This window comes from Macrosteles quadrilineatus, unplaced genomic scaffold (genome assembly GCF_028750875.1).
Source record: "Macrosteles quadrilineatus isolate MER2022 unplaced genomic scaffold, UCM_ALF_1.0 Scaffold_1__1_contigs__length_201487025, whole genome shotgun sequence".
NCBI lineage: Eukaryota > Metazoa > Arthropoda > Insecta > Hemiptera > Cicadellidae > Macrosteles > Macrosteles quadrilineatus.
The window spans coordinates 119,981,960-120,001,189 of NW_026542594.1; the positions used below are offsets into that span (position 1 = coordinate 119,981,960).

The 19,230-nt window shown below is 35.4% G+C and overlaps 1 protein-coding gene across 1 annotated transcript in view; it reads right to left on the reverse strand.

Moving 5' to 3' along the window:
* LOC129000182 (baculoviral IAP repeat-containing protein 6) overlaps nt 1–19,230 on the reverse strand; it is a 274,298-nt gene that overhangs the window by 121,394 nt on the left and 133,674 nt on the right. Inside the window, exons 29-33 of the mRNA XM_054427130.1 lie at nt 16,132–16,329; nt 14,953–15,118; nt 13,426–13,590; nt 777–942; nt 313–448 (exon numbers count right to left, since the gene is read on the reverse strand). Coding sequence (XP_054283105.1) covers nt 313–448; nt 777–942; nt 13,426–13,590; nt 14,953–15,118; nt 16,132–16,329 — 831 coding nt within the window. The remainder of the gene's footprint in view (nt 1–312; nt 449–776; nt 943–13,425; nt 13,591–14,952; nt 15,119–16,131; nt 16,330–19,230) is intronic.

The following is a 19,230-nucleotide window of genomic DNA, read 5'->3' on the forward strand; positions in this document are numbered from 1 at the left end:
AACTACTGTTGACCACTGAACCAACTACTGTTGACTACGATAGGAAATTGAAAGTAATTTATTATTATAATAAAGCTGATTTTGTAAACCTAGGTAAGTACTTATGAAATCTAATGTTATTTGGATGGAAAATAAATACAACTTGTTTATGGAATTATTATTTAGTCATCAGGTTTGCTGTGGCTGAACTATTTTACTAAGTTTTGTTTCAAATTGAGCCCTGCATATATTTGTTTGGGGAAAGCAACCATCAAATTTGCTCATTCCATCTCTAAATATTTATGGTTTTCTGTTAATAGATGTAATACTCACAGTCTGAGGGCCTGCTATGGGCGCATTAACACTCATTGGTAGTGTGTAAGCTCCATGAATTGTCATTCTTCGAACAGTAACTTCTGCATTAGTGTCTACACCATACTCAAGCCTTGAGTCCAGGGATGTTGACACACTGAAAATAATAAGTACTTGATCAAACTAAAATAAATATGAAAGGTATCCATATTGTCTTAAATAAAAAATACTTTTAATCAGAATTAAACTTAAGTAAAAAGTGGAAGATAATTATTTTTGTTTCCACACAACGCTGTAGGTGTTATGTCTAACTTAAAATGGGGGAACATTTTGATAACTGGAGTCATTTTAAAATCCATCAGTCTGTAACTAAATTCCTGCATGACGTTCCTGCACAATATTTCTAATTCAAACTTAACCAGTTTGCTTTAGCAAATAAGAGAAACATAGATTTGCTAAGAAAAGAACAACTAAGTAGTACTTACTTAGTGGCTATTCCTAAAGGAACTCTGGCAGCAGGTGTTTTTTTTGTAAGGTTGCGTCCTCGTTCTAAAATATCATCTAAGAGATCTTCTAACTCGCTGTCATCGGATTCTAACAGTGAAGGAAGTGGGAAGTTAGAGTTTATCTTTATTTTTATTGAAGGCATACCTGGAAAATACAAACAATAATTAGTTACAATTAAGATTTAAAACAACTAGAATTACAAACCACAAACATACTTGTACTTGTACTTGATGATGTCCCACTAGCATCGCTCCTGCGACGTGGTCGTCAAATGGGTAGAAAAACAATAATAGGCCTAATTGAACAGATCTTCTACTTTAAAATAGGCCGCTTCACATAAATATTCCTTTAACATCTTCTTAAATTTATTGAAATTTTGCTCTTGGATAATGTTCCTTGGTAGTGAGTTGTAGATCTTGACACTACTAAAATATGGGCTCTTGCAGGCCAAAGTTGAGTTAACTTGGGGTACATGTACTTGATTAGCTCTTCTCGTGTTGTACTAATGGACCAGATTGTTTGTGAAAAAGATGTCCGGATTATTTCTCACCAAGATGGCAGATTCTAAAATAAATAGTGATGGGAGGGTTAAAATTCCAAGGTCCTTGAACAGGGGCCTACTGTGAGCAAGACGTTGAGCACCACACATTCTCCTAATAATTCGTTTCTGGAGGAGAAAGATCCTATTGGCCATGGTACTACCTCCCCAGAATACTATTCCATAAGATATTATACTGTGAAAACATCCATAGTAAACTTTTAACAAAATGTCAGTCTGGACCAATTTCTGGAGCCTAGTAATTAAATTGATTACAGATCTTAATCTTGAAGCTATTGAACTAATATGTACATCCCACTTTAGATTTTCTGTTATGTGCAGGCCAAGATATTTTACTCTTTCACGGGAAGTGAGTGCGACCCCATCTAGCACTAGTTGAGGAGCTGGTTCAGGTTTTTTCCTAATGTAAAATTCCATAAGGTTTGTCTTATCAGAGTTCAAGATCAAGCAGTTTTCGTTACACCAATTTTGCATCTCAATTAAACTAGATTGAGTATCTTCAACAGGAGGCGTTGAGAGTGATAACCTCTACTGAAATAACAGGCAAAGATTTTACTCATAGGCCTATCTTTCAACGTCTCGGCATCCTGACTGTTTATGGACAATATGTCCTCAATTGTCTGAACACGTACGCCAGAACATCTCTATGTATGGAAGAAGACAAGATATACATCAGCATAACACCAGGAACGCTAGAAACCTCGACACCCCTCAATGCAGACTGTCCAAATCCCTGAATAGCTTCCCAGTGACCGCAATTAAACTCTACAATAGTCTGCCTGAAGAAGTCAAAAGTATGGATGTGGCTGGGTTTAAAACCTCAGTGAAGGAAAAACTTCAAAATAGGCCTATTTACACATTTAAAGAATTAGATGACGTGCCACTTTTTTAACTCGCCGCCATCTCAGTTTACTTTTTAAATTAAATTTGACGCAGTCCATCCGGAATCCCGCTCAGAGACGAAGCCTTCAAGTATTCAAGTAAGTAAGTAAGTATTCAAGTATTCAATAATACTGACACGATCAGAGTTACAGATTAGGTGACATATATCGTCAGCAAAAAGCCACACATTTCCAGATGTTATGGAGCCAGGTAGGTCATTAACATAGAGCAAGAACAATAGAGGCCCTAGGTTTGATCCCTGTGGAACACCCACATTCATGGCAGGGGATGGAGCCGACTTATATGTGCGCAGAGTATTGTCATTCCCCAAATGCTTGAGTGATACGACCAAGTGGCGGTCTCTTAAATAAGAGAATATCCAATGCAGAGGTCTTCCTGCAATTCCCAGGGAAAGTAGTTTACGAAGCAGGACACTATGGTTTAGCAGGTCAAAGGCCTTGGTCATGTCATAAAATAGGCATAAAAGGCTCTCCTTAGTCAAACAACTTTTTTGGGCCTAAATATTAGGGGCTGCGGGTCAGACTTTTTTGGTTCGGGTTGGGTCGGGTCGGGTCGGGCTGCCTTCAGGTCTCGGGCCAAAATTCATTAATTACCTGATTTTTGTTTGTTTTAACTTCTATCTATAATCATAATATTATTTGACAATAAAATATGAATAAATATTGTAGGCTATTTATGTATATTATTTCATTATTTCATTTTAGCGAATTTCCCATATAGGGAATAAGCTATTACCGTAGTACTCATGGTTCCAATATATATATATATATATGGTTCCAATTCTCTATCACGCACAGGTCATTGTGACCCATGTGATATTTTTATTTTTTGTATTTATTGCTGCAAAACAGTGTGTAATAAATAAAGAATTTTCTCTCTCTCTCTCTCATGGTAAGACCTGGTCGCGGGACCGATTTTTTTTTCGTTTTGAGGTCCCTAGAGGCCAAAAACACCATCTGTTCAAATTCATATATATATATTAGAGGTGTGCGGATATCCGAAAAATCGGGTCGGATTCGGTTCGGTTCGGATATCCGTATCCGAACCGAGCCCAAATTCGATATCCGACACTATCCGTTATATATCCGACTTTTTCGGATAGACAATATATTTTGACGTTTTGGACAGAAAACTAAATCTCCATAACCATCATTAGTTTCCCAGGACAAAATTACAGCAATACGTTTCCAACGACCTAACAGCAAACGGCAAAGAAGCCGTATGATGCAATACCGATAACTAGTTTAGTCGTTATCGGCTGTTTTGCTTTACGATTAGATTCATCTGGAACGAACAGAGATAAAGCAGAAAAGACAGAATAGAAACAATAGAAAGGCAACACAATAGAAGGGTGGGAGGGGTTGGGCAATGACCTCGAAAGGAGCGCAGGTAGTGAGTCAAGTAGGACCGGAGGGGGAAGGGGTGGGTAAGACCTTGAAGCTATATATAGACTTGCACTACTTCCCTAAACCTAAAGAACTGGCCGGCGAGTGGTATTCCAATCACAGGACAAGATGCGAGCCTTTCAAGACCGGAAAATGCCGCGCTTCTGCGCATGCGCTAGTAACTGGTGGCGTAGCAGCAGCTATTTCAGAAAGTCACGGTCACCAACCAGTAACCACTAACTAGCGTCGTTGTCGTAGTATTTATATTGACTGCACTGCAACTAGTTCCTCATAATTATTATTCAAATCGTTCGTTATTCTTTATGTTATGATCGAGTTATGTCTGAGTTAAAGTTGGAGTTGGGGTTAATGTTATTGATACATTTTGATTGCTGCTGTGTTGCGGAGGTCATTTGCGGATGATGTGCTCCTTCTTCAATGCGAAGATTCTGAGAAATACGAGTAATGGAAGACATCAATAACACTGGAGTACTTTGTAGTTTATGTGGAAAAGTTTATTTTTAGTTTATGGACGAGAAGTACAGAAGGATTCCAATTAATAAGCCAGCTATGTTCAACAAGGCAAGGCCAATAAAATAATTTGTTTTATTTACTAGCGCTTTTGAATGGAAACCTAGTTTCTGAAAGCGCTAGTGAATAAAATAAAGTAAGAATAATAGTAATAAAGTTAGAACTAACCACGATTATTTAGCATTGATTGTGTACATATTAAATGATTAAACTATAGGGACCATGGATATATACAAACTTTTGTCGTGATTTTAATTTCAACATCAAAATACAATATTGCACAATCGTGATATTTTAGGTCATTGACCTTTATTATGTATCCGGTATTGCTGTTTCAGAAGAGAAGCACGTTAATATATTATAAATTAATATTCCCGTAGTTAATAAGAATTATTTTATAAACCTATAAAACAAAATCATAAAATCTTACATAAAGATAACAATAACAGAAATTGTAAAAAGGGTATAAAGATAACTACGTCATTATTCTTTCTCTTTGTTCTTCTATTTCTTGGGGTTCCCATCATCACGCATTCAACAAGTTGCCATGGTTACTAATCACCCATGTCGTTATCAGCTTTTGTGACATAGCGCACAGCAGGGGGTAAAACTTGACGAAAATCTAATTTTTACCTATTATTTAATCACCAATGAATGTACTTTATTGGTATTTGGTACTGTATTAATATTCGTTTAAAATGGCCGATTTTTGTCAAATTTTACACCAAATTTATTGAAATTTCAAGGTGAATATTAATAAAACAATTATTACCAAATATTTTTATTCATTTAAAAGATTGATTTGTGGTATTGGGTTCCCCACTGAGTGCAGCCGAGCGGCACTAATGAGGGTCGGACATTCTTGGGGGTGAACAATAGACGGCTTATCAGACCCGACCCTCCCCAGTGTCTGGAGAAAGCTTGTAAACAAACTATTGCACAAGCGTGACTTGACATTGGGCTGCTTCAACTATAATTTTGTCAAATGAACTGTGATGTTTCAAAATCAAAAACAATAATTTGGGACCATACTGCATAACAATAATGGACTGCAATTGTTGAACATACAATCCATTTTTAACAAACTAAGATTATACGATTCAAATACAATTATAAAAATTATCTAAATATAGTTTGGAAGGGGTGGGTAAGACCTTGAAGCTATATATAGACTTGCACTACTTCCCTAAACCTAAAGAACTGGCCGGCGAGTGGTATTCCAATCACAGAATAATAACTCTCCCCCCTCCTATTCAACATTGCTCTAGAGGAAGCACTACAAACAATAAAAAATCACATAGGACTAAAACTAGGAACGAATATTAATATATTAGCTTTTGCAGATGACCTAGTACTGATGGCTGAAAGAAAAGAAGATCTTAGGGTTTTAACGGAGATACTAATAAATGAAACTGAGTATGTAGGGCTAAAAATAAATTATGCAAAAACCAAATTCATGATAGTAACAAGAGGAGAAGCTGGAAATAATGAAGAGTTTTTTCAAGTCAACAACCATGAATTCCAAAGAGTAAATAATTTCACCTATCTAGGCGTTCTACTATCTGACAAAAATACGGAAGACATGGAAATTCAGAATAGGATAAATTTAGCAAATAAGAGTTGGTACGCATGCAGTAAACTAATGAAATCAAAACTTTTAACAAGAAAGACAAAAATTAGAATCTACAAAACTATAGTAAGACCTGTACTTTTATATGGAGGGGAAAATTGGATCCTGAGCAAGAACTCAGAAAAGAAAATAATAACTTTTGAGAACAAAGTTTTGAGAACTATATATGGGCCAGTATGTGAAGATGGAGTATGGAGAATCCGCCACAACCGGGAGCTAAGAGAATTATTTCAAGACCCTGATATCATTGGAGAAGTTAAGAGTAGAAGATTAAGGTGGGTTGGCCATATCCTAAGGAGAAAGGAGGAGAGTCTACTGAAGATAGCACTCAGAGGAAATCCGAGGGGAAGAAGACCAATAGGTAGACCGAAAGCCAGGTGGTGGGGTCAAGTACGAAAAGATTTGGAAAGGATGAGGCTTGTAGAGGAAGATGCATGGGACCGAGACTATTGGCAACAGCGTGTTGGCAAGGCCAAGTACCAGCTAGGGTACAAGTGGCCATGGCAGTAAGTATCTTGGTATTTTACTTGGGGTAATGAAGTCATGTAGGCTAGTGTAATTCTCGGTTCATCAAGGTTATACTGAATTAAGTTTGGCAGTGAATAAGTGTAGAATGAAATTTATAAATTCAGGGATACACACCTTTTACGATTTTGTATTAAGCCTAATTGCCCAACATCAAATCGTGAGCTAGAGCCCAGCTAAGTGCATTAGTGATGTTTTCTAAACTTGGCAAACCCACAAAATGCCACTTAAGGCCAATAATCCGTTCCAAAAACATAAGGAAATACGATGTGAAAATAAACTTGAGATCGAACTCAGGGTGTCCACAGAAATATTGTTATCAATTTCCCTGACTTTCCATGACTATCCATGACCATTAACCATTGATTTCCATGACTCACGAACTTAACTCAAAAATTATAATATACCGTACACACACGAATAATACTGCCTAGACAAGTTATTTCGCAGAAAATATTGAAATATGTATTAACAGATAACAATGGAGTACAATAGGTACAACAATGAACTAATACAAACTCAAAACCCATAAACTAAGACAACAGTATAAATTGAAATTGTCGTACATTTGTGAAAAATTCTGAAAAATGCTACAATAGTCGCGGTTACGGCCGACTATAGCATTGAAAGGTCCCCTGAAATCCATCCATCATTGGGGATTTCCATGACTTTCCATGACTTTTTGCCTATTTCCATGACTTTCAATGACCATAATTTTTTTCCATGACTTTCCATGACTATCCCTGACTTTCCAGAATGTGGACACCCTGGAACTCCTTGTCTTGTGAGAACCAGGAAACAACATAAAACATAACCTCAAGTAAACAAGCCCAAATCTTTGACATCAGTCCTGCTGAGCTAAGGTGTTGTGTGAAGATTTCGGCTGCTAGTGTAGGGGAGAGGGGGGTACATTTGAACGTGGGGCACATTTGAACAAGTTCAAATATCCCACCATAATAGCAGCTGATGAATCTTTTTTCAAGTCAATGTGTAGCTGTATAACCTGTGAATGTCTGTCAGTGATTTCCCTCCAATTTCTTCAACCTTTGTCTGCAGTTCAGAGGAATGTTGGATTTTAAAGGTAAGTTAGAAACTTTATGTTCTCTATTCGTAAGGATTTTACAAAGAGTTGAAATAGTATAGAAGAACATGATTAATTAATACCACTGAAAAGTGTGTTTATTAAGCTATCTGTACATATGTAAAACTTATATTTTACTCAGAGTATAACTGAGATAACCTTACTTTTAAGAAAAAATGTGCTCTGGGGCACATTTGAACAAGGGGAATGGGGTACATTTGAACACAAGTCAAATTGTTACAGCTTACTTATTTCAATGTATTATTATTAATTAAAGCATATAATTGTTGTTCTTATGTTTTGTAGAGCACTCTACACCAGATAGGCCTAACCATGTGGCGCATTCTATATTTAAGAATTACTTACAACCAATAATAGGCCTAGGCCTTCACTCAAAGTCTAATGTTAGAACATAATATTCTCTAAACTGAAACCATGTTGATATTATTCTAACTTATATATATCTAACCTAATACTTATAAAGAACTAATAATTAGACTAAACTCTTAAGCCTATGATAATTTTCTTAAAACTAAAACGAGTTTGATTTCTTTCAGATTGAACTGAAGATGGACAAGATGGTCCGTACTTACAAAAGAAAAAATACCCATCCAGAAGTCAATGAAGCGGATGTAGAGGCTGCAATAAATGCAGTTCTTAATGAGAACATGCCTTTACGACAGGCTGCAGCTGTGTATGGCATCAAGCACACCACCCTTTTTTATAGACTGCAAAAAAAAAAGACCTAAAATCGGCCCAGAGCCTGAGGTTCCTGTCCCAGACTGCGAGCCATCGAAGAAGTACTCTTCAAAGTATACCGCAAATCAAGTCTTTGATGAAGAACAGGAAGTGTTATTAGAGCAATACATAGTTTCTTGTTCTCAAATGAACTATGGACTGACGTATCGGCATATTCGAAAACTTGCGTTTGAATATGCAGTTCACCTTAATCAATGCCCGGAAAAATGGAAGGAAAATGAAATGGCTGGAGTGGACTGGATGAAGGGGTATATGAAGAGACATAGTTCTCTTTCCCTCCGGAAGCCAGAGAACACAAGCTTGGCGAGAACTCTAGGATTTAATAAGCAGATGGTAGAAGAGTTCCAAACAAATTTGGCAGATGTCTATTCAAAAGTTAAATTTGATCCTGACCGAATCTATAATTTAGACGAAACGGGCATAAAAACTGTTGTCCAAGCTCCCAATGTTGTCGCCAAAAAAGGTTTAAAGCAAGTTGGACAGGTTGTGTCAGGCGAGAGGGGTAATATGGTCACAATGTGTGTTGCTGTGAACGCCGCAGGTAATACTATACCTCCAGTCTTTATATTTCCGAAGAATGCACGATACCCTCATGGTTGGATCTTTAGCAGGGAGTTTGGGATTGGTTAATTCACCAACAAGTGGGTGGATAAATGGAACTCTATTTTTGAAAGTGCTACAACACTTTGCTAAACACACACAGTGTTCGAAGGAATCACCAGTTCTTTTATTAATGGACAATCATGAATCGCATTGCACGCTTGATGCAATTTTGTTTGCCAGAAAAAATGGCATTATTATCTTAACAATCCCTCCTCATTGCAGCCACCGTCTCCAGCCACTGGACGTATCCATTTTAGGACCCTTTAAGAGACAACTAGCTGTGGTACAAAATGACTGGCTAGTAAACAATCAAGGGAGAAAAATCACTATTCATGACTTGGCGGCCCATGCATCACAAGCCTTTGACTTAGCATTCACTCGTAAAAATATCACAGAAGGTTTTAAAAAATGTGGAATTTTTCCTTTCTCAACCACAGTGTTCACAGACGAAGATTTCGTGACAGTAACAACAGAAATAAGTAGGCCTAGGCCTGAAGATTCGCCAGTAACTGAAAGTGTAACAGTTACGCCTACCAATCAACAGCAGGTTGACTTAAACAGAGCTAATCCTCAGCCTACTCCGTCTACCAGCAATAATGAACTTAATTCCGCTCAGAGCTCTCCAGGACTGAAATCTGCTTTGCTTTTTTCATACCTAAAACAACAGTGTCTCCTGGACCTGAAGTTGTGCGGCCTTTACCAACACTGTCAACATTAACTCTTACAAAAACAGGCAAGATTTCTAAAAGAGAGAAAGGGAAATCTCGAGTCTTAACCTGTACGCCAGAAAAAAACCGAATAGAGCAGGAGGCAGCAAGAAAAGAAGAAATGAAAAAGCTAAAAGAAGAAAAGAAAATGGCACGAGAGAAAGCAATTAAGAGGAAACTTGAAATGCCTAAAGGAAAATGGGGGTTAAATTCTAAACAAAAATCCAAGAAATATGAGAGTGATTCAGCAAGTGAAAATGAAGATGATATTTTTTACATGGAAAGTGAAGATTCTTCAAGAGATGATGTGTTTTCTGATGTCGATTCAGAACCTGATCTCCAAGACATGAAATCAAAGATTAATCCTTTGCTGGAACATTATTATGCTGTGTTTTATGACTTGACGTGGTACATTGGAAGGGTTATTGACTTTCCAGATGAGGGATTTGTTAAAATGAAGTTTTTATTTCGAGGGCTTGGCGAATTGTACTACGAATGGCCTAAACATGACGACATTCAAGTAATTGAAAATAAGTATGTATTTTATGGCCCCATTAGACTAACAGGTTCCGGACCATTCCAGATCGACGACAAGTGCAAGAGAAGAATTACAATGAAATATTTTTATATTATTATAAAATTATATGGTATCACTTAAAAAAATAAGTGTTTTCAATTGACCAGACTTAGGAACCAATGTTTGTGGTTTTATTAAAAACTATTTGTTACTTTAATTAATGTGAATTAAGTAGCCTTTATAACTATGCCATTTTTATAGTTGAAATTACATAATAAAGTGTGTGTTCAAAACTACCCCTGGTTTGTTCAAATCTGCCCCCGGGATGTTCAAAGGTACCCCCAGGTGGGGTACATTTGAACACTTTGCAAGGGTTAAAAAATTATTTTTTTTCCCTTAGAAAATATTATTATATTTATTTGTACAACCAATATTAGATGTATGAAACCTTGAACTATATGTACAACCAGTTGTTGATGTCAAATAACCTTTTTTAAAAAATACAAAAAAAAAAAATTCTGAAAACCGTTCAAATGTATCCCCCTCTCCCCTACTTAATTCAAGCAACCAACTTTTGAAAATAAACGTTGAGAATTGTGATTTTCAAGAGAGAGAAAACTGTGGACTTGGCTAATTTGAAATTCTATAGTTCAAAATTGTCATTTCAGTTTATTTACACAGCTTTACATTGTTTTATAAGTTAAAAATACATTTGCAGCTTATTATTAACCGCGCCGAACTATCCGAATCCGAAAATATCCTAATCCGAACCTCCCAATATCCGATCCGATCCGAACCGAGCCTCAACTATCCGATCCGAAATGAAATTTCACTATCCGCACACCTCTAATATATATGTGTCCGTTAGCACGATAACTCAAGCAAAAATGATCCGATTTCGATGAAATTTGGTACAAACGTGTAAACCTACGTTTATTTGAACGAGTTCGCGATGCAGCATGATCGGACCATGGGAACGAGAGTTTACGGGGGGTTTTATGGGGTAAAAATAAGTTTTTCCCATTTTTGACCCAAAAAACATAAAATTTAGCAATTTCTTTCCAAACCATTTTGTAGAGCTTAAAAAAACAAATAACTTAGTATATTGAAGCGTTATTATGCGCCTAATGGTTACGGAGAAAATTCCAAAAAAATTTTAAATTTTAAATTCCAATGTTATTCTTATGGAGAATAAGTAAACTGTTGTAGTTTGCTTGTTTATGAACATATTTTGATCAAATTTGTAAAATGTTTTTATTTCTTACTAACTATTAACATTTTACAAAAATAAAACAGTTTTACCCTCCCTGATGCAGCAAACCTAAGTACTTGTTAAACTAATTCTATTTAAATAGGGAACAAATGTTGTATTTTTAAGCAGACATTTCATTGTAAATCCAATCAGTCAAATGGAAATTCGCTTAGACTGCAGGTTTGCAGGGTATATATCTTATTCATATATCTTATTTACAGCTTGGGAATCTGGGAATCACCTCAACTGCAAGAAAGAAGAAAATAACATTTTCATAACTGTTGAAATAACTAAATAGCTAAATTATAACACGTTTTAAATGGAACTTAATCATCATAAACTTTAGCCCTAAGATCATAAACAAATCAATTAAAAAATGCAAATTTTAGGGCCTGTTTACTGGCTTCAAGACTGAAAGCAAGAAGAAAATAAAAAATTCTATGTTTCCACCATGCAATATGTATCATTCATTCCCTGCTTCCTAACCTCCTAAGTATAAAAAAACCTCACAATGCAATACCATTATTAATAATATCATCATAAATAGGCCTACAGCTTTACATAAGAATTATTTTTATAGGGCCTAAAATAGTAATAGGCTAAGCAACATGACAAGAGGAGAACTCATTGAAGAAAAGATGTGATAATTTAAAAAACATTACCAATCCAAATAAATTTAAAAAAGAATGTAAAAACTGGTTGCTAACCAAAACATTTTATTCTTTAAATGAATTTTTAAGTGGAAATTGGTAGGATGTTAAGTATTAAAATTATTTTGTTTTAAATTGAATATTATTATTTAGCTTTAAGTATTATAATGTAATTGACAAATGTCCTGTCATTTTGTGATGTAATGGCATTCTGTAAATAAATAAATAAAATAAATAGAACACCACCAAGTAGAAGAAATAGAGATTTAAAAAAAACATTTACTATCGTTATCATCTATATATATAAAAGGCAAAGCCCTCACCGAGCAATAGCATTAAAGTTACAAGGATTATTAACAGGGTGCAGCACTATTATTTTTTTAATTTACGACAACAGCTAATTTGCAACCAAAAGGTGAGTGAGCGTAGCGAACGAACTTCAACCTGGAGGCGAGTTAGCGTAGCGAACAAACTTCAACCAGGGCGTGATTGAGCCATGCGAACGAGCTCACTTATGAAGTAAAACGGGGCAAAGCCCGCGGGTACAGCTAGTCCTATATAATGAAGAACACTACATACAATATGAAGATTCCCACAAACAACGAACAAGTATGTTAGCCGAAGTGTTACTATTTTGTAGAAAACTCGGACTTAACATTATGATGATTGGCAAAGGAAAACACTCTAAGGCTGAATTAAACTGGTATGGCAAGGACATTAAATATATGTTTTCATAAAAGTCAAGTGATTTTAAAATAATATGACTACATACAAGAAACCTTAATAAAACTTTCACTGAAGGATTTGCATTATTCACATTTAAGGGAAACAAAATCTGAACAACAATGATGGGCCTTTCAATTCTGCATTTTATTCAAGTAAGTATAACTTACGTTATAACAGTAACTAGCCCAATTATTGCCAATTGAAGCAAATAAAATTGTGACAGAGAGGTTAAGCATAACATCAGGCAGTTCTTAAGTAATGTAAACAAAATGTTATCGCTATAAAAAATCACTAAAATTTGTAAACGTACTGGCGACAACGGATAGTACTATGCAGACTACATTATCATTGACGAAGATCAACATGGACAACCTAATGTGGCTACAAGTGGGAAAGATTTGTGGAATACACTAAAAACCCAGATCAGCTTTTGAAAAATGATAAAATATTTACAAGAAATGTTTATTATATTGTCCTGTTAGGTACATAATCTATGAGTGGAGTCTTTTAAACTCATAGGAAATTATGACTTTTATTCGTTTTTAAATAAGTTATTTGTTTTTAAATACTGTAACTACTTTACTTCTTTGCAATTGCTCGATTTCGAGCAACATGTACACTAGTACTCATTAGATTAGTTTTGATACATTTTTTGACACATTCAATGTGCTATGTTATGTAAAACAATGAATAAAGCATGTTTGACTTTGACAATTGTAATAATCATAACAACATAACATAAACAAGAGTAAAAACACATAACTACAATAAAATGGTAAACATGCATTTAACTGTATACCTGGTGAAGCAGCACTATCGTCAGATTCAGGCATCGGCACAAAGTCGTCATCCATCTCGCTCATGTTACTAGAGGCTTGAGCTTCTTCTTCTCTCACACTTTCATGCTCTGGCTCTTCTTCCACCGAACTCGGCTCAGGACTAATTGTTTTATTTCCATTCCCTCCTGTATATATAACAAATTGTTAAATATTAGGCAATAAGACCTTATTATTTTTTTAGTACCTTACGAGAGCATGTACATGTAAATAAAACATGTGTTTGCAATTGTTTTGATTTTCTGTTAATTTTTTGTTGTTATTTTGTCACCAACATCGACCCAGGCCTAGACCTTATTATTTAGGAGGGTATATATTAATGTTATTGGAAAATTTGGTAAGATTTCTTATATTATCAAATACAAAATTTAAAATTAATCCAAACAAAAATGGCGGTTTCCACTACTTATGTGATTTGAAAGCCATAAACGTTTATCAAATAAAGTGGTATGGTTGAATTTTATTTCTAAAAGTGTTTAGTTTTTTTATACAACGTAAAAATTTTAAGATTAAATTTTTCTATTTCATCTTGTTACGGGTAGGACAGGTAGTAAAATATATAACTCATAAAAATGCTGTTGTTATCAATAAGTGATGATAAAAGTTTGCTAATACGCTACATAATGCTTAGTAGTCTCTAACGGGGTGATTAGTAACCATGGCAACTTGTTGAATGCATGAATGAAGGGAAACCCAGGAAAGAATAAAAGAATAATGAGTTGTATGTTGTTATCATTATGAGTTATCTAATGTTTAATAGGTTTACAAAATAATTGTTTTCAACTACAACAGTTTATAATTATGCTTCTCTTCTGAAACAACACAACCAGATGCGTAGGCCTAATAAAGGCCAATGACCTAAATATCATGATTGTGGAATTTTTTATTTTGATGTAAAAATGCAAATAACGGCAATAATTTGAATATATTTGTAGTTTATTCGAATCTGAAGTCAAATCGGAAATACAACTTTGTATCATTGTCCTGCTATTAGAATCCCCAGCCAGCCCTCTAGTCTAAATATAGCTCAAGGTTGCACCCTCCCCTCACCCCTCGCCTTCTCCATTCACAGTGGCCCGCTCCTTTCGATGTCATTGCCCAACCCCTCGCACCCTTCTTTTGTTTTGCTTTTGTAGTACTTCTAATCTGACTTTTTTTAACATTAAATTAAATAAATCATGGAAGTCGTAAAGGAATGAAAGTGATAAAACTTTAATGAGCTAAACTACAGACTCAACGAGTTCTTGGAAGTGAATAAAATACTGTACCGAACCCGAACCGATGACGGTAATTAGGCCAGAACAGTACCGTCCCAACTTTATCGGTGCACTGCAGACCCCTAGCTGAAACCTAGGTTGCAGAAAACAACTACTTAATTTGAACTGAATGACTGATGTTATTTAAACCATTATCAGCACCTTAGCTTGCACATAGTAAACATACAGAGTGTGCATGAAATGATCAGTTGTAGAGTTGTCTCTGTTGCTCACCTTGGAGCATGTCCTGCAACAGACAGGTGATGGCGTGGCACACCCAGGGCGTGGAGTGTTGACTAGAGTTGACAGCCAGTCTCACAAGACCTGACAGTTGGTCCTCACTTATCACCTCTCCTATGGTCAAACTAGGCCTGGTCCACAGTGTCACTCTGGCTAGAACCTGCCAACAACACTTCACTGTCACATCACGAGGGACAAACTATCCTGTTGTGGAGGTGGCTAATAGATGTTAATCAATGAATATGTAAAATGGAAAATCCCTGTCAGATTATACATTCAGCTTCTAGTGATGTGTGGATACCAAAATTTATTGATTCCCAATACTAATACTTTTTCAACTCTACATAATTTTCTGTATGGATTTGTTATACTACAACAACCCATGTCTTTATGTCCTTCCATAAGTGATTTTGGGTTGATAAAGTGTTTTTCCAGTAAATAAAATACCTATTGATGCAGTGAAAAAAAATTCTAAAAACCAATTTAAGCTTAAACACATGAAATAAACACCATGACAAAAGTTAAATAAGATATTACAAAAAATACCAAAAGGAAAATGTTATTATAACTAGAGGTGTGCCAGATTGAGATTTTCAAGCCAAACGCAAGGTAATACCGTGCCCGTGATCATCTCCTGCGGTCATGGAGACATCATAATCATCTTCAGCAACCACTGCAAAATTTTGAGCATCTTCAATTTGCGTTCCCGGCAAAATTCTGATCGTCTACCGCGCGGTCAGGTAGAAAACGTTATTGTCTCCCGCGGTCATGAGATATCGTCATCATAGTCTTCTGCGATCGAGGAAAAAATCTTACTATCACCCGCGGTCGTGTAGACATCATTATCTACTTGTGTAATCATCTGTCCCGAGATCGTGGCAAAATCATGAGCTCCCATGGTCATGTGGGCATTTATTATCTTCTTCTTCCGCGATCGAATAAATATTCTGATCATCTCCAGCGGCCATGTGGATATCACTATCATCTTCCGCGGTCCTAGGTCACGTCCTGTTAGGGTCGGTTAAAAGGGGGTCTACTGTACTAATGTCCAAGTATTGGTGGTACCGAGAATTGACACATATTTACATAAAACCTACGTAAATGGTATTGATACAAATGAATTTATTGATTAAAGAATTTACAAAACATTTGAGACTGGCCAGAATGACTTACTTTGCAGGTGAGCAGAAATGTATCAAGGTTACAAGTGTAGTCCATGTGTAGGAGCAGGGCAGTGAGTGCCCTAGCTACAGGCAGACAGTGAGCTCTGGGAAGTAATGGGACGTTGTTCTCACTAGCAACATGCTTGCTGCCACTACTAGACCCTGCATCATCCTTGGACCTGCGACTCTCTGATACACTCTCTTTCATCTACAACAACAATCAAATAAACACAATCAGGTTATAATTAATCCCTGATCAATTATATGATTCATATACGTACCATCAATATCTCAACAGAACCTAACAACGTCCATTCTTCACATAGCTTGACTTGGGAATAAATACTTCACTTTTAAAAGTATAGTGGCTAAAATATCACATCCCGAGTCCAACTCCTATTAATCACACCAAGTCATTCTTTTGGTTGTGCATCTTCTGAATCTTAACCCATTGGGGAAGGAATTAATGCGCTGCCTGCAGGACCCTCGGGCAGCAATTAATTTTACCGAATTTGTAGACTTTTACTCTTAGTGTTATGGAAATAAAACCTTAGGGAATAAATAAATAATTCTTTTACAATTTGTTTTCACAGTAAAATTGTCTACAAGAAAATGGTGATTTGATAATCAAAGTGTAAAATAAAAAATAAAAAAAATTATAAAAATCATAAAATAAAAATTTAAAAAATTATTTTTTTAACGTAAACTTGATTTACAAATTCCAAGATTAATCTAGACACCAAATGACACTTCTGTTATAAATTTCAATTGATTCCCTACGTAGGATAATCACAAGTTGTTTACTATTATGGGTAATAACATAGAAAAAATTGTTGTTTTACCCTCCCCCAGCTGATTTTGGGTGATATCTGGTTTCCATGGCAACAAAACCTTGTTTGTTATTCGCAACAAATGAGTAAATATGCAAAACAAGAAGCAAGATATTTATAAACATCATAAAATTAAGAAGAAACAAAATGGGGAAAAAATAATAATAATTAAATAACTAGTGGTGTTGCGTAGTGGTGACACGAGCGGCACTCGTAAGTCAGCCGCCAGTCCTGCAGCGGCCGTACGAGTAACGCTTGTAAGTTGGCTTCAATGGGTTAAAACATCGTAATTATATAAACCCTACTTAATCTGTAAACTTACAGATGGTTATAAATAAGGGTTTTAACATATGGAAACGTTTAGAAAATAACTTAACTGATGTATACAGGGTGATTGATATAAGTGTGCCACCCGTTTTATTAAAAAACCATAAGAGATATAAAAAAAAGTTAAATGGTAAGTGCCTTGGGTTTTTTATTTTAAAAATTGTAGTCAAGTCGAAAAAATTATTTTAGCCACCATTTTTCCAATATGGCCGCCAACTTGGATTTTTCTTATGGAACGTATTTTATGATGTATTCCGGTAGAAAATGTAATTTTAAGACAATTTTATTCTTGTGATTTTTTCCATAAACCTAACCGTTTCAAAGATAATAATGGTTTAAGTTGTGAAATTTCGAAGAGTTTTTGAATAAAACAACCGGCATGCTTGCTTAGGCCTTTATCGTAACTCTTTCTCATGCCGAAATTTCAAAACTTTAACCATTATTACCTTTGAATCGGTTAGGTTTATGAAAAAAATCACAAGAATGAAATCATCTTTTACAATTACTTTTTCTACCGGAATACATCATAAAATACAGGGTGTTCCATAAGAAAAATCAATTTTGGCAGCAATATAGGAAAATGGCGGCTGAAATAATTTTTTCAACTTGACTACAATTTTTTAAATAGAAAATCCAAGGCACTTACCATTTAACTTTTTTTGATATCTCTTATAGTTTTCGAATAAAACGGCTGGCAAACTTATATCAATCACCCTGTATATAATATATATTTAAAACAATTTAAAGATTCAAGATTTGTATTGGTCATTAGATATACAAAGATAATGCACTGGACTGGACATTGTTAGTTATTACATCTAAATATATACAAGTATAATTCAAGATTCAGGATTTGCATCTGTCACTAGGCATATAAAGATAACGCACTGTGCATTGTCTTGTCATTTATTAAAATATCTAAATATACAGGGTTAATAAAAAGCCTGGAGACCCCCTGTTAATCTTCTAACGGCCCATACTAGAAAAATAAACTCTGCACACCTTTATGGCATGGTATAAAGTACTTTTTGGGCATAACCACCACTTCCTGTACATCCCCAAGATGGAGGATTTTGGGGGAGTAAAATATGACAGTCAATGGAAATCTTTAGAAATAAGAATTAACTTAATTTCACTTCTGAGGATTACAATTGACTGCCATGTTTTACTGGGTTGAGATAGAAACCTCTAATTTGCGTTGATAGTTTTCTTTTATCACGACCTTCAAAATGAGGGGTCACTCGATGGGGCTTAACATTTAAAATCTTTGAGTTTCCTCCAAAATCCCCTATTTTGGGTTTGCGTCAAAATCCCCTATTTTGGGTTTGCGCCAAAATCCCCTATTTTGGGTTTGCGAACAAAGTAGCTATAAGGCTAAAAAAGTACTTCATAACATGCCTTAAAGGTGTGTAGAGTTTAGTTTTTCTAGTGAGAGCCGTTACAAAATTCACTGGGGGTCTCCAGACTTGGAAAGCTGTAAGTTAAATTTAATTTCTGAGAATTTCAATTGACTGCCATTTTATACTGGGTTGAGATAGAGACCCCTAGTTTGTGTTGTTAGTTTTCTTTTATTAGGACCTCCAAAATGAGGTGTCACTCGGTGGGTCTTACCATTTAAAATTTTTGAGTTTGCCCCAAAATCCCCCATTTAATATGAAGTAGCAGTTATGCCCATAAGGAACTTCATAACATGCCATAAAGGTGTGCAGAGTTTAGTTTTTCTAGTATGGACCGTAAAAAAATTGACAGGGGGTCTCCAGACTTTTTAATAGCCCTGTATAGACAATATTTCAAGAATCAAGATATTTATTCGTCACCAGGCATAAAAAGATGATGCATTTTCAATTGTCAGTTATTAATTTTAATATATAAATCTGTATATAAAATTAAAGATTATGATGCAAAGAGAGGACAGTGCACAAATTATCTTAATTAGAAGAACAAAAAGGAAA